The 16834-nt window shown below is 40.8% G+C and overlaps 1 protein-coding gene across 3 annotated transcripts in view; it reads left to right on the top strand.

The window, feature by feature from the left end:
- NECAB1 (N-terminal EF-hand calcium binding protein 1) overlaps window positions 1-16834 on the top strand; it is a 43848-nt gene that overhangs the window by 22328 nt on the left and 4686 nt on the right. For 2 of the 3 annotated variants that reach the window (XM_035126011.3, XM_060277714.2), the window contains 7 exons: window positions 6454-6590; window positions 8593-8705; window positions 10996-11072; window positions 11801-11854; window positions 12318-12430; window positions 13821-13895; window positions 14608-14699. In XM_035126011.3, the coding sequence (XP_034981902.1) occupies window positions 6454-6590; window positions 8593-8705; window positions 10996-11072; window positions 11801-11854; window positions 12318-12430; window positions 13821-13895; window positions 14608-14699 (661 nt within the window). Of the gene's footprint in view, window positions 1-6453; window positions 6591-8591; window positions 8706-10995; window positions 11073-11800; window positions 11855-12317; window positions 12431-13820; window positions 13896-14607; window positions 14700-16834 lie in introns of all 3 variants that reach the window. The other variant, XM_088675690.1, reaches the window with a different exon arrangement.

Genomic DNA, 16834 nt, shown 5'->3' on the forward strand with positions numbered 1-16834 from the left:
CCAGGTGCAGCCCTGAAGTAGCCAAGCACGCAAGGCCCATTGTGTAAATAATGTACAGTATATAAGCAGACGTTTTTTGGGAAAGAGCGATTCTTCTCTTCTTCCTCTATTGCTACTACAAGCTGAATAAAGAGCATGAAATTCACTTTAGACTCCGAGTATATTTCAGTCTGCAAAGGAAATCCTTCTATCTGCTCCCTGAGCAATTAAGAACCTTAGAAGATCCAGTTTCTTAATCGAGCAGGGATCCTAGTTGTTCATGTTATGTCACCGGGAGAAAGAACAAGAAACAGTAATACGTGGATTAAAAATGCCTTTAAATCTGCTCTTTGTCCCCCACCCCACCCCCCCACCCCTTTTATTTTTGAAGGCTGGGACTTGAATACAAAACATACCCTTACAAAAACATGTTTGGCTGATGCCTTGTTGTTGTGCCACCGAGGCAGAACAGGCAAAAGGCAGGGAGTGAAAGCCCTGTGTATTTATAGTGGAGTGTCTGGGGAGAGGAAGAAATGGGAAGAAATGTGGCGTATAAATCCCATTACTTCGCTCCTGGAGATGAGCTGCTATGAGTCACTTCTGCTGCAAAATAGGACTGTGACCAGATTAACAATTGGTTTGGGGAAGGTTTTCTTTGCATCTGTCAGGTTACAATTTGCCTTTGATCAAGTGGAAATCAGAAGAACTGTTTTTAAGCTATCTTTCTGTCTAACTTACCAAAACTGAAAGTATTTATATTTATCATTATTGTTACTATTATTTACCCTTCCTTTGCTGTAAGATCCCAGGGCAGGTGCCAACAATTAAAACACAATGCTCAACACTGTTTAAAACACAAACACAGAAATTAGGTGGGTCCTAAAAATATAGGGCTGCCATACGTCCAGATTCTCTCAGGATTTCAAAGGCAGGATTGATGTCCGAGGCAAAACTGTGGGGGTTTTTTGGCGTTTTTTGGGGGGGGACGGACCTTAACAATTTCATTATTTATTGATTTTATTTATTTGGTTTTCAGATTAAAGTTTTACAATTATATATCCAACATACAACATAAAAATAAGATTCCAAAGAATCTCCTGGACTTCCCTCCTCCCCTTTGTGGGTCCTACTGTTGACCATTTCCTCCTGCATCTTTTATGATAATCCAAATCCTTTACATCTTCATTATGTCCAAAATTCACCATTAAACTACATTAAAGCTCAAGAATTTCAGTGCTTTCCTTAAAAAAAGTTCAACAACTTTTGGGGTGTCCTGACTTTTACTTTTTGAAATACGGCAACCCTAAAAAATAAGTAAAGAGGTGTGTCTTCAGCAGGGGATATAAGAGGGTGCCAGAATGCTTAGCAAGCAGAGTGAAGGAAGCTGCTCCTATTTCTTAACCTTTTGCTATTATTAGAATGTGTTGTTGTTCCTTGTTTTGCGGGCAGCTATTCACATCAAACCTTTTAATGTTTTGAGAGCCAGCAACAGCCTGCAGAACAGCTGAGGTAGGCTGAGAGCTGTTTCCATCCTCTTGCCACCACTCCAGCCCCTTTGGCAGTTTGGAAAGAGCAAGCAGCAACCAGGAACCACACCTGACACCTGTGACTTAGTGGAGAAGGACGCCCCACTTTCCCATAACTATAATTGGGAGCGAGTTTTTCTTGGCAGCCATTTTCAGTATTTGGTTGTAAACTAAGGAAATCATTTCTGTTTGGAGGAGGCTTTAGTGAGTAGGAAAAACATCATTATTTACTGGTGATGTAATAGTTTTCCTGTAAACTATTTTGTGAGGCTTACCTGGAAAATGGTATAATGTTATTTGTTTGTTTGTTTGTTGTGGCAAAAAGGAAACTGAATGAGACCATTGGCTATATGTCTCCATACTGCCTACTGCACCTGATGCTGCTGCAGCTCCTCAGATGAAAGTCTCTCGAAACCTTGAGATTCCTTTTTTTTTAAAAAAGCCAGGGTTGAACCACTGGGCATCTGTATGCCAAGAACTACTGGGGACAGACAAATCTGTTACATTTTTGTTTTGTCATTTCCCCCAGTGGTAAAATTCATTTCTCTACTTCTCCATGGCAATTTTTAAAAAATCCTTTTTAAATCCACATTAAAATCTGTCAGCATTTTAGTGCAATTTTTCCTAATAAGCACACTTCTGTATGTAGTTTTGAAAAAAAATTCACATTTTTTGCAAGCAATCTCTCCTGATTCAATGCATTTTTGTATGTCATTTTCAAAATATCTTCGTTTTTGTGTTCACAGTTCCCTTAGTATATGTGTTTTGGTTACATCGGCTGGGCAACTGCATCACAAAATTTGGAGAACTGTGAATTTCAAATGATAGCTGTGTTTCCGTTCCTGTATTGGTTTGAGATGTGCAAATTAGGTAGTTTCCCATTAGAATCCACCCGCTGCACACACATACAGGGAAAAATATTATGTATGCTTTCCCAAAAAACATTTAGAAAATTAAAATACAGTAATTTTATTGCAGCTGTCTGGAACTGTGCAGGCTCTAGAGTTGCACTGTGCTTCTATTTATTTAAAAGTATCATGGACCCTTAAGGTCAGAGGAACCAGACTTAGTGGGGCAGCGGGAGCAAAGGACTGGAGCTGTGAGGAATGCAATCTAGAGCTGTGAACATTTTCTCGTGATGTTATTTCCCCCTACACAAGAGACAAGAACTCCTGGGGTTCGCTTTCATTTCTTGCCTGCATTTTATGACACTAGACTAGAGCCAAGAGAAGTTGGTGCTTTAATCTTGCAACTAGCAAGAAGAAAACTGCTTTTTATTATTATTGTTTACTTCAACACACCAAAAAGAAAACAAATTTCCATCAACACAAAACATAGCAGAGGAAAGCTTGTGTGAATAGTCAGAACTCTCAGAATGGTGATCTCACCCACATGAATCGATAAAGGCCATTGCACAGGCTTTCTTTCAATATAAGAATTATTCTTACATTCCCCCCCCCCATCAATAAAAATCAAATCATGTCTTCTACCACCTTTTGTGCTTATCTGAGTAGGTAAACGAGCCTCTCTGAAGCAATAGTGCAATTATATGCATCTTTACTAGACAGCCGTAGAAAAAAAGAAGTCCTGTAATCATTTGCTCCTTGGTTCTCAAGTCCTCTGCTAACTTCGTAATATTTCCTTTATTTACAAATATACACGGGGTATAATGGAAGCCTTGGCATTCCTTTTGTGCCACTTTGGAAACTCCAACCATCAACTGATTGACAGTTTTTGTGAAGTGCTGTACCCATAGATTTGTCAGTCACCTGGTCGGGGGTGCCTGCAAACCCTTTTTGCCTCTTTACCTGCCATTCGAGGTGTAGGGTGGCACCAAGACCTAAATAATGCCCCCCCCTGCAGTTAGTTAGCACAGCCTTTGCCAAACTGGTGCCCTTCAAATATTTTGGGTTACAGCTCCCATTAGTCCCAGCCAGTAGTGGGGGATACATCGGGAGGGTATCCCAAGCTAGTGAAGGCTAGCCTAGCATATCCCCAAACTACAGTACTCATCAGAATTCTTGTTGCAGGTTAGACACCTGTAATGTTTTATAGATTTGAACATCCTTTGATCATGCGTCACCGAAGCCTCTTTAAGGTCACCAAACCTCTCACAGGCGAGGCAGGTCTTCCGAGAACCCCTTTGCCAATGTTTTGTTCATTTGACAACAAAGGATACTGCTCTTCAAAGGCAGCCATTTTGGGGATCTGCCGGAGAATATGAATTTCAATTCCCATTACGGCAACATTACTGTGGATGGCCCTAGCATGGTGTCACAAAGAATCAAAGCTTCCAGCAATGGAATTAGCCCTGCTGGATACTGTGGCAGCTTTAATCCAATTAGAGGAGCCATGTCGGACGATTTAGGGGGGGGGAGGCAGAACTTCGCCTTGCTGGTACAAATGCGTTCTGTCACTTTCGAGAGGCCGCCGCAAATGTTTTTCACGCGGAGCTGGTGCCAGCTTCAGAGCGGTGCCAAAGGGAGTCACAGACAACCTGTCCTGCCAGGCTTCCCCACACCCTTTAGCTTTAGAAGTAGTAGCTATTATGAATTGTGATATCGCAGGCTTGATTAATGTCGGTGGCAACTTTAATGTCTTCAGGTGCATAATTAGCAGGGGTGGTACATGGGACAGCTTCACAGCTGGGATTTCAATAACCGTTTGATGTCCTAGCGGGAACAGCATGTGTTTCTCTTAGGGTGCTTCCAGGCGGTTGCTATTTTCAGGTAGGATTCAGTCACATGCAGGGCAATTCAGGTTGCACAATTAGAGTTCATTAGGAGGTCCTGCACAACAGATGAATTCTGTAGTCTAATGGCAGTGTATTCTATAGTTTAAATGTTTCCCAATGTGTTTAAATCTTCAACCCTTACCCTTCTTAACTACAGCTGTGCCGCTGCAACCTAAGGCCTGGGGGCAGATGCGGCCCAATCGCCTTTTCAATCCGGCCCGCAGACCGTCCAGGAATCAGCGTGTTTTTACATGAATAGAATGTGTCCTTTTATTTAAAGTGCATCTCTGGGTTATTTGTGGGGGCTGCCTGGTGTTTTTACATGAGTAGTGTGTGATTTTTTTATTAAAAAAATGCATCTCTGGGTTATTTGTGGGGCATAGGGATTCGTTCATCATCCCCCCCCCCAAAAAAGCCGGCCCACCACATGGTCTGAGGGATAGTGGACCAGCCCACGGCTGAAAAAGGTAGCTGACCCCTGCTTCAGGCCATGTCTTGGAACCATATGATGTCCTTTAGTGAAATCCTTGGCATTTACAGTTGTGGTATGGGAACTAATGGCAGGACAAAAGTGGATTTTGCATGCCCTGATGGTCCCCAAGAGGCTTTATACTTCAAGCTTGGGAGGATATAAACATCTATTATGCAATGGTCCAAGGCCCTTTCTGGCCTTGCTACACTTTGAACATATTTCTCATAAACACCAATTTCATTTGATTATCAAGACATTTGGATGGCATGTATCAACTTATATGTTTAAACTGAAATGGATGCACCAATTATCATTGTATTATTAATGTGAGTTTGTTTCCTTTTCCCTTTTTTGTTTTCCTTTCCCCTCTTTTTGTTGTTGTTAATCTTGCTATAAAAAGTAACAATTATAGCAAACCAGTATTGCCTCCCCCACCACTCCCAGCTATGATTTCTGACACCTGTAGGTTAATTGCTGGCATGTGTTCGGCTGCCAAACTAAGCAATATGTTAGAAGTGTATTTAATGTCTCAAGCTTTTCCTCTGAAATAACAGGGAGAAAGGATGGAGATGGGGGGAGAGTGAGAATCATGTGAGACTTAACCATGCTTGGTCCTGAGAAAATCACACACATTGTAATCATCATAGCTGCCAAGTTCTCCCTTTTTTAAAGGGAAATTCCCTTATGAATAGGCTTCCTCACGAGAAAAGGGAAAACATGGCAGCTATGGTAATCATCCCAGAAGGAAACCCTGCCAAGCAATTGGCAGAAATAGCACTTTCCATCCAAGGATAAATAAGAATTTTGGGGGCTAATTTTGGTCAGGATTACTTGGGGAGGGGAGGATTAGCCTTCTCTCGCTGTTTATTACAGGCTGGAAGGCCAATTCCCTGGTTGTCAGAAAGAAAAGGAAACTGGACAGCTTAGATGCTATCACACATTTAATGCATAGTAGAGTTTATTTGTAAATAGGGAACTGACATGGAAGTGCTGGGAAGTTTATTGTGTTTTATGTTCTTTTTATTGTTTTTTCCTGTTTTCTTAGTTTTTTTCCTTTTTTCTCTTTTTTTATCTTTTTTGTATTATAAGTTTAATTTTGTATAATTTGGATTTATTTATTTTTTTGGTGTATTTTGTGATATGTTGATTTAATGTTTAATAACAAATATATATATATATTTAATAATAGTAATAAAACATTTAATGCATCACCTAGTTTTGCCCATAGATTAAAAGTTATCTGTAATTAGAGTTACCACCTCTAATGATGATTCATGCAGAGGAGCAACAGGCAGCCTCCTATGACAGCAGACCTTTCTCCTGCATGTTGGCATCGTTTTTGCTCCAAATACTCCTAGCATAGACAGGGCAGAATTATCCAGCTCAACTGTAAAGAGATTGAGTAGGGAACTGTAGAGATGCAGAAGGCAGCCTCCTGTGTATAGGTGGAGATAGTTTCGGCTCACAGGACCTGCTAACAAGTTAACTCAGGTATTCCTTGGGCCACAATAAAACTTCTGTCCCAGCAGTTTAGGAATTATTGTTGTTTCCTGTACTGTTGTTCGTTTTTGTTTTTTAAAAAAATACTATAGAACTGCTTTAGAATCACATTATGAGCACATGCTGTCTTCTTATGAGAGCACGGAATACAGACTGTGTGCAGCTGATGTTTAGGAGGAAAGCTGCACAAGTGTGAAATATTGCACTTTCCCTTTCTGCTAGTGTCTATTTCTTTTCTGTAGAATTATCAGGAGGCTTCCAAGTTGGAACAGTTTGTGACTCGCTTTCTGCTGAAAGAAACAGTGAATCAGCTACAGTCGCTCCATAATTCCCTGGAGTGCGCCATGGAAACCACAGAGGAACAGACCCGTCAAGATAAGTGAGATTTCAACCGTTCCCCAACCCCTGTGGAAATGTATCAGGAATTGTTTCGGGGGAGGTTGCAACTGAGTAATGCTGTGTGCTCCTATTACCTTGCGATTGTAAAAACAAGTCATTTCAAGTGGTCAAGGCATGTTTGTGAATGAACATCTCCCTCCCCTCCCTCATTCTACAAATCATCTCAGTAGCAGTCAGCACTCAGCAGCCTTCCTGGGTGACATCAACCACGGCCCTCCAGATGTTTTTGGCCTACAACTCCCATGATCCCTAGCTAGCAGGACTAGTCATCAGGGATGATGGGAATTGTAGTCTCAAAACATCTGGAGGGCCGAGGTTGAGGAAGCCTGCCTTACATCATTCATAACCCTGAGGAAGATGTCATGAGATAATTTCTTCCATGAGGCTTTTTAGATCAGGGAGTACAGGCAGCCAGGGAGGCTGCAAACACTGGAGAAATGTTTTGTGGATGGAAAAACATAATAGGCAAATTTAGACAAATTCATGGAGGAGGACTATCAAATGTTACTAGCCATGATGGCTATGGCTCTGTCTCCACAGTCAGAGGCAGTAATGTTTCTGAATACCAGTTGCTGGAAACCCCAGGAGGGGACAGTACCCTTGCACTCGAATCTTGTTTGCGGGTTTCCTACAGCCACTGTCAGTCTCAATACATTTTCTTCCAGTTAATGGTGATCCCATGGGGTGGTATTTATTCAACTAGGTTTTACTCAGAGTAGACTCAGTTGACATTGATGTACCTAACCTTATCATGTTTCTTCATTTCATTGGGTCGACTCTCAGTAAAACTCCACCCAAGCAATGTTTTTTCAAGAGCAAGCTAACCTACTGGAGAAGGTATGTTTTTGCATTTCCAGTGGGTCAACTGCCACATCCAGAGCCTTGCAAGCTCGCAGCAGCCAGGGAAGGAGGGTGGCCACATTATTCTCTCATAAACTTTTCCCTCCCATTGCAGCCAGTGGGTGAGAATTAACTACCCCAACTCTGGAGATGGAGTTGCTTTAGCATCTTGGGGGTCTGGGGAGTATAGCTTCCCTAGACATTTTCTTAGCTGTTTGCCATACTTTTAGCCTGCCTTTCAGATAACTTGCCTCCCCAAGCAGCTCACATCAATAAGAGAGAGAAAAACAGGCCCTGCTGTCAGACTTGCAAACTAAAGACAGAATACATAAAGGGAGTGGGGTGGGAAAGTTGAGTCCTTCAGGACCTGAACAAAGTGCTAAACAGTTATGGATAGTTAGGCTGAGCTTCCCTCGTTGCTGTTCTTGCTTGAAGAGGAGTTGGTGGCTCTTGTTCCTTTGGCCAGTGGATGGGGCCAATTCCCTCGTGGTTTCTGCAGTCCTAGGGCAAATGACAGCAAGAGCAGGTGATACTTTTTGGCAAGGAGGAGGTAGCAAGCTCCCTGCAGCCCCTCCTTCTCTAAACAGTGATGGACATGCCCCATGGGGCAACACCCCATTCCTGGCTTCACTGCTGTTGGAATAGCAATGGTGGGGGAGTTTTCCATGGCCACAGTGTCAAGCCCTCTAGAGTTGAATCTTTTTCTCTGATGGCAGAGGAAGCTCCATAGAATCATATTGCCCCTCAGCCAGTGAAGCCATATGTCACCTCAGAAAAAAGCAGCTTGCATCAGTTCAGAATTTGAGCTTTGTATGAACCAGATGCACACCTTTACTGTAGGGATGTTTATTTCATTCCGATAGGTGAATGACTCCAAGGCCGTTCTGCTTTCCAGTTACCTGGATTGGCAGCCACCCCAAATCTTCCTTTCCCTAGATTTTGCTCAAGCTTATGTTCTAGGCTCTGTGGTGAATGCCAGATTTGTGACAGACCCTCTGCAGTTAGAATGTTTACATTCTGTGACTCGGCAGCTCCTAGTATGTGTGTTTCTATGTGTGAAGAGGACTGGAAACATGCTTAGAATAAAGAGACAGTTTCATTAATCCAATTGATTTATGCATATATAAATATTTATTTGTAAGACAAAGGCCAGCAAAGCCAGAGGTGCTTGCAGTTAAGCAGCTGGGAAGACGTTCAAGTCGAAGACTCCAAAGGAACAGCAGTTTTTCTCCAGTCAGCCCTCTTTTTAACCAAGGTAACGTTATTTAAGAGAAGTACTGCATTTTTGGTTTTCTGTGCTTTACAAGTTGTAACCACCAAGGACAAGTCAAATAGCAAGTTTCATTTAAATTAATATGAAATTAAATCCCAGTAAAAGGTAATTCTCATATTCCACCAAGTGTACAGTTGGGATACTGCAGGGGGGGGGGGCTGCCAAGTCCAAGTGCTGATACGAGGCATTTGGATTATGCATGTATGAGTGATTTGGGTGCTTTAAGGAATACATTTACAAAATGTTCAGATATACACCAGTGTGAATGGCCCTAAGTTGTCACTTCAATTGGCCCTGACAAATCTGGGTGTGAACTCCTGTCATATAGCGGACATGTGCAGTAGTTTGCATATACCACCCTAAACATTTATTTGCCAGTTGAACAAACTGTAAAAATACAGTGGAAACAGAAAAGTCAGAAGCTATCCAACATCAGAGAAAATATTAAATTGGAATATGGAGAACAGGTAAAATCAAAGCAGTACAAAGGCCCTACTTTTTCATATACAATTAAGCAAATTGAGAAAAACCAGCAACTTGTAGTCATAATTGAACAGTCTGTCCACCTCACTTAGATCTCTGTCTTTACCTGCAGTTCCCTATTTCTATAGTGGAGGTGTTACCAACTAATCTCACAGGGCTGTTACAAGGGACAAATGGCTTGAAAAACTTCGTGTTTTAAAAGGGCTGTAGAAATCATGCAGATGATAAAAGCATAGCTGCCAAGTTATCCCTTTTTTACAGGGATTTTCCCTTATGCTGAATAGGCTTCCTCGCGAGAAAAGCGAAAACTTGGCAGCTATGCAAAAGTATGAGCTCCCAAACTGGTTTTCAATTCATCTTTTGAAATGCAAACATATTTGAACACATGCAGAGAGTGCCTTTCCTTTATGACCAACTTCAGTTTTGCCCTGGCACATCTAGGATTTGAGAAAACTGCTCTCGGATACGAGGGAACTCCTCCTAGCTCAAGGTAGGGTATTGAGGCACTTCAAAAACAGGTGTGCAAGATCAAGGGTCCCTGCTGCTGCATGTTAGCTTGACAAGAAAAAGGGCTGCCTTTTGACACTGATCTATCCCCTTTTGTTTATGGAACAAGCTGTGTTCTTTCCTATATGTGGTCAGTCAGGACACAGAGCAATTTCTGTAGCTGTCCTTTGCACTCATCTAGTGCAACTGTTTTTATCATGAATCAAAAAGTATGCTGTAATATGAGAGCTTCCCCTTCCAGAGCCAATAGCAGCTACCGGGGGAGGGGGTGTTAATTAGGACTGTGGCATAAAGGGTTAAAGGCATCCCCACATAACACAGTCCCAGTTTTGACTGGATTCTCCTGTAGTTGCCATTTTAAAACAAACAAAATGCCAATAAACCTCATAAACCAGAGAGGCATTTCCTTGCAAGGAATGTGCCAGGTTATATCTACCATGAGCAATCTAAGGTCTCTATCTACCAGCTAACAATCTTACAAAGCAAAAAGAGATTTTACCCACCACAGTGACAGCAACATTTTGTCACCAGGAGCTGCCACAGGTGACACTGCTAATTTCAATCAGACTTGTGTGTGTAAGAAGGATCCGGATGGGGGCCATTTTTGCATGTTGAAACAATGCTGGGAAAAGCCACTCCAAGTTCAAAGTTATTTGCATAGCATTCATTTTGAAGATGAATCGCAGCCGTCCACGTTTTCTAAGAACTCTTCCCACCCTTCTGGCTATGTGCTTATCTGAAAATACTGCATCTGTTGTATGAGTCTTACTGTACTTTAAACATAAATACAGCATAGGCATTTTGTGTAAACCAAAGTATCGGTACTGTAAGAAGCTCGGGCAGCCATTTTTAAGCAGCACATTTCTGCATGCGATCTTGTATATTTAGCACCTTCTGAAGCTTTGCATCTCCACACAGTGTCCAGGAAGAAAAAGGAACTATGTAGTCTGGAATAACTCCTGAAGGATGTCCCTTCTCTGACCTAGTAGATTCTGTCCTCAGAATTAATTATAAACTGGAGTAACCGTAAACTGCAGGACAAGAAAGGCTTAAGAATTTCTTAGCTGCATTTAGTAAGAAATGTTGAGTCATGTGAAGTACTTATTGTAGGAAAATGCTATCTATTATTGATGTTTAGAAAAGCATTATCCAGGTTGAACATTAACAGTACTTTGAATATTCTAACATGGATGAAAACATGCCCATCAAAACAAAGAGGTGAATAAAGAAAGCCATAGTTTTCAACAGTGTTTTAAAACTCCATTATTTATGTCTCCTAAAGGCTGGTTGGAGGAAGACAACCAGTGGATGACCCAGATAAACAGACTCCAGAAACTGATTGACAGGCTAGAGCAGAAGGTGAGCACAAGGTCCTTCATTAATCTGTAAAGAATACCTCTATATCCTTACTGCATTGCACTCTCCTTCCATCCCTGACAGTAGTAGAGCAGGTACAACATCCACTAAATGAGCTAAATAACCTACCTGGGTAGCCCTCTTTGCCACTGAAGGGCAAGGTTTTGAAGTAGCACGTTGTAGGGCATATCACACAAAAAAACCCTCAGCTGGTGGGTACTTGATGATGGGATGGAGGCAGAGAAGTGGGTCTTCTTCCCTACCCTCATCACCATGCAGCAGACACAGTTGGCAGCTCTCAATCACCTCTGGTCAGTTTGTACCACATCTTTCCCTATCTTAGCCAGCATGGTCCAGCAGTGGCAGTATCCATAACTACCTGTTCTATCTACCTCCAAAAAATTTCTTTCCTCGTTGCTGAAACGTGTTACTTGTTACATATATGAAGGTCGGCTTGAATCCGTGCTGAGTATATAAAAGCAGTGGCACATCCCAATGACAATAAGCAAGCAGTTACAAAATAGAAGTTGTTTCTTGGATCTATTTCCCAAGGCACACAGTTACTTTTCTGTTGTTCTCAAATTCCAACAATAGCTTAGGTATGTTACACTATAACGAAATTGCCCAATTACCATGGTTCTGCTGCTTGTAAGTCCAAGTCAGAGGATGACTGTGTGGATAGTTAATATCTGGTACTTTTGTTTGCATTTCTCCTCCATGCTGTTGGCAAGGATCTAAAGCTTGAGCCACTGGAAGAAGAGGTGTCAGAAGAAAACACTAAATCTGTAAGTACCCCACCCCTAGATTATGAATTGATGCAGTTATTTCTGCATGGAGGCATGAAGTAAATTTTGGATATTCTATTCTGGTTTAATTAACAAGGACTTGCAATCCTATGCATACTAATTTGGAAGTAAGTCCCACTGGCCTCTGTAAGGCTTACTTATGGGTAAGGATGCAAAATTTTGTTACTGAGCATTCCAATAGGACCCTCAAAAGTAACACAATTACCGGTATATTACATTTAGAGGGAAGACCCAGTTACATCATTGCTTTATTCAGCCTTTAAAAAACAAAAACAAAAACAACCTTTGCATTATATTGCTCTTATTTTTACATATACTGTAAAAAATATTTTTACATACCATATTTTATTGTATGCAATCAACCCAGATGGCAAGATAAAAATGCTCTGATATCAGGAGTGCAATGCATTCACTAATAATATTGTCTTCATACTTCTGTCAGCACATAATGATAGTTCAGCGTCAGATGTCAGTAATAGAAGAAGAACTGGAGCAATTCCGGTTTGCTCTGAAGCAGTATGTGGACACGGCCTCTTCTCAAGACGGATGCCTGCAGTGAGTACATTTGCTGGCCCCAGAGGATGAGAAAATTTAGATGGCTGTAAATTTCTGCTTAGAATTCCATCGGAAGTCATCAGGATGACAACTAGCGAAGGGGTTCTATAAGCATCCCTCACATTATGACCTGGCACCAGCCAAAGTTAGTAGCTCGGAACTCTCATTAATTTCAATGGAACTTAAATATCTGCTCCAAAAAAGCAGCCATACTTAACATAAAACAAAATGGACTGCAAAACTAGATGTTTACAACAAACCAAAAAGTTTTATGAGCAACAGCGAATTACCCATTAAAGAAAAAGGTTAACATACAGTGCTGTACTTGCAAAGTAACCTGTTGAATATACTGTAGTTAAAAGGGATACCGTAGTTGACTTTTTCCTCGCACACTGTATTCCTTATGTACATAGTGACACCTGCTGGTCTCTTTCTGATTTGACACCAATTGTGTCTTAATTTATACAGCTGAAAACAAGTAAAGCCTAAAGACTTTAGCTGATTGTGTGACTTACTTTTGATTTAGTGTTTTTATTTCAAATTGTATTTTACCATTTATGTAAACCTTGCAGAGAACTTGGATGGAAGGTTATATGCAACTATAGTTGTAGCAATATACAGTGGTGCCTCGCTAGACGAATTTAATTTGTTCCACGGGTCTTTTCTTATAACGAAAAATTCGTCTAGCGAATCCCATAGGAATGCATTGAATTTTTTTTGAATTTTTTTTGTCCATAGGAATGCATTAATTGAATTCCAATGCATTCCTATGGAAAACCGTGATTCGCTAGACGAATTTTTCATAAAACGAATTCGTCTAGCGAGGCAACCTCTGCTCAAAAAATCCTTTCGTTAAGCGAAAATTTTGTTAAGCAGGGCATTCGTTAAGCGAGGCACCACTGAAAATATGCATACCATTCTACCGTAGCTGTGGGGCAAACTGGGTTCCTCAAGATCTAGGTGCCAGAACTGTAATCATTTCTTTATAAAGTTGAAATCCTACCGATCAGGATTTGTTTGTTTTTTGGAATGGGTGGTGGTGGTTTGGATTTAGCGTCCCACTCCTCTTTTCTTGCAAAAAAACTAACAGAATTTCAGTTGAAAGTGAATATAATGATCTGAAAATAAGGGTTTTTTAATATTAAAACAAACCACAGGTTCTTAAGTTTGGGCATTACAGGGAACTCTGGTTCAGTTTAAGATATGAAACAACTTTCGATCTGATCTCCTTGTGGCTACTGAAGAGGTTGGGAATATGTAAGTCCAAGGCATGTGGCAGCTTCTTCTCAAAGTGAGAAGCCAGGGTTCTCATTACATCTTAACCAAACTTATTACTTCTTCATACTGGCTTTGCTATCTACTTATCAAATTAATTCTGTTGTTTTATTAGTGTTTCTATTCAGAGGTTTTCTGGTGAATCTCGCTTCATCATTTATGAATTCTGGGAGAACAATGCCTGGAACAGGTACACAAAATGCCATGTGTATATCTTATTATGGACAAAAATATAAATAAATAGTTCAAAATATCAGCTATCTACAACTACTGTTACTAGAAACAAAACCTGATTTTCCAGAATAAATATTTATCAGCATCACCTAGCTGGGGGTGGGAAAGGGGGGGCCATGTTAAATACAAGTAGCTTATTGTCTGATCGTTTCCTACGTATATTAATTGGGTGATCAGTTAGAATAGTCCAATTATTATACTTTTCTACAGCATACCAAGTTTCCATTCCAAATGCACTGATCCTTCAGAACACTTGGATGGAAGTATTCATAAAATAAGCAAAAGCACATTAGGACGACATGAAATAGACTTGAAAAAGATAAATGTACTGATGTATTAAAGCCCCGAAGAGATTTTCTAACAAAACATAGAAATGTTCCATTAAAAAAACCCAGATATTCTGGTTCAATCCACACTTTCTAGTGGCCACCAAACAAACATCTCAGGGACACATGGATCAGGGCTGGGTTTTGATTGTGTAGGCTGTAAACTGGACTATTATTTATGGTTAACTCAGTAGTACATTTTTATCTAACAATCTCATACTATATAATAAAGGCTTTGCAGATTTGTAAACCAAGAGGGCTCCCTATCCAATTTTATTTTAAACTCTGAATTGATATAGGAAGGAGAAAGAGTAAATGAAGTTATCGCTTTTATTTCTATAGCCACCTGCAGATGAACTACAGCAAGACATTTCAAAGAAGTAATGTGGATTGCCTGGAAACTCCAGAACATATTACAACTATGCTAGTGCCTGGTAATCATCCTGTAAATACCGTAGTTATCTGTGTGAAAAAGTTCTCCCCCCCCCCGCTCATTCTATCCCTTCTTCCCTCAACACCTATTTTCCATTCCAGAAGCAGAGAAGCATCTATTTAGGGCAGGCATAGGCAAACCCGGGCCTCCAGATGTTTTGGGACTACAACTCCCATCATCCCTAGCTAACAAGACCAGTGGTCAGGGATGATGGGAGTTGTAGTCTCAAAACATCTGGAGGCCCGAGTTTGCCTATGCCTGATTTAGGGATTTCCCACTAATGACATCCTATGCATGTTTACTCAGAAATAGGACCTACTGTATTCAATGGAACTTGCTCCCATGTAAGTCCCATTGATCAAAGTGGAACATGCTCCTGAGTAACAGATAATTTTTTAAGCAGTGAAGTCATATGTATGACTGTTATAACAATAATAATTTATTATTTATATGCTGCCCATCTGATTGGGTTGCCTCAGCCACTCTGGGAAGCTTTTAACAAATAAAGCACAGACAAAACTTGACAAGCAATATTTATCTTCAATATAAATGGCTTGGTGGCATAATATGAATACCATTCAAATTGTCACTTGAATAGAAGGTATAATGTGGGAGACCTGTGACCAGAGCTTCCCATTTTTAATAAATCCACAGAAATCCTTACTAGGAGCCATTGGGTGCAGTTGAAACCAATTCAGAGTACAGCACTGAGTGAGGGATTTAAGAACAACCAATTTAAATCTCCCCTAAAAACTGATATTAGTCCTACAGGAGGAAATAAACAGACTACCAGATATAGCTCTGAAATTAGTACCTCCAGGAATTTGGGTTGAAGTAAAATCTGTTTAAATGATAAGCCATTTTTCCTGCTCCTGAGATCTTAAAAGATTAACCCCAAAAAATTAAATGTAAAGTATTAGCCATGTTGAACAGGAACAATTCCAACATGACATACACATTGTGGTAGCTGGAATACTGCTTTTCTTATATATTATCCCCCCTCTTCTCGATAATCTGAATTATGGGATATGGGAAACGTCTTAGAGATTCCGAGGAGACAGTTCCCGTTCCCTTTCCAAGATCAAAGCAGACAAGGGTTGAATCATGTCACTTTAAAGAAGGGAGTAATCTACTGGAATATTCCTACATGGTAGAAACATTTCAACCCTCTGATTGATCGTGTGTCAGTACTTAAAGACGAAGATCAAATTATACCACAAATAACATTTATTTGTGTTAGCAAGAATAGCATACATTAGTAGTAATGGGATGTTACGAGGGGGAACAACATTGATAGTGGGTTGTATCCAATGTTAGTCCTAATCAGAGTAGACCCTTTGAAATTGATGGTGGTGCCAATGGCTGTTCACTATTAAAATAATGAGATTAGAAATGTCTCTAGGCATTTTTATCTTTAAGTGAAATGAATGCAAAAGCATTAATACTCCAAAGATTATATAATATTGTCAGTCAAAATGTGACGGCACTATCTGACTGGGAGCAAAGGTGGTAATTATTTAAGTGCTCTAAATAACAATATGTATTGGATTCCCCTTTACACTGCCTCATGTGTTCCCTTTTGTAACATACTGTAATGAGCAATATAAAGAACCCTCCTGGTCTTAGGGCTCTGGGGACCTGGAAATTGGGTTTCAATTTAACAGTATGTATGTGTATGTATGTATGGGACCCAGGTGGCACTGTGGTTAAACCACTGAGCCTAGGGCTTGCTGATCAGAAGGTCGGCGGTTCGAATCCCTGTGACAGGGTGAGCTCCCGTTGCTTGGTCCCAGCTCCTGCCAACCTAGCAGTTCGAAAGCATGTCAAAATGCAAGTAGATAAATAGGAACCGCTACAGCGGGAAGGTAAACGGCGTTTCCATGTGCTGCTCTGGTTCTCCAGAAGCAGCTTTGTCATGCTGGCCACATGACCTGGAAGCTATACGCCGGCTCCCTCGGCCAATAATGCGAGATGAGCGCACAACCCCAGAGTCGGTCACAACTGGACCTAATGGTCAGGGGTCCCTTTACCTTTTATGTGATCATATGAGGAGATAATTAAATTTCACCTGTTCTCTCCAGGTTCCATGGTAGAAACCACTGTTTCACTGGTTAGCTGATAAAATTTCTGCTACTA

The sequence above is a fragment of the Zootoca vivipara genome, chromosome 8 (genome assembly GCF_965207765.1).
Source record: "Zootoca vivipara chromosome 8, rZooViv2.hap1.1, whole genome shotgun sequence".
Classification (NCBI taxonomy): domain Eukaryota; kingdom Metazoa; phylum Chordata; class Lepidosauria; order Squamata; family Lacertidae; genus Zootoca; species Zootoca vivipara.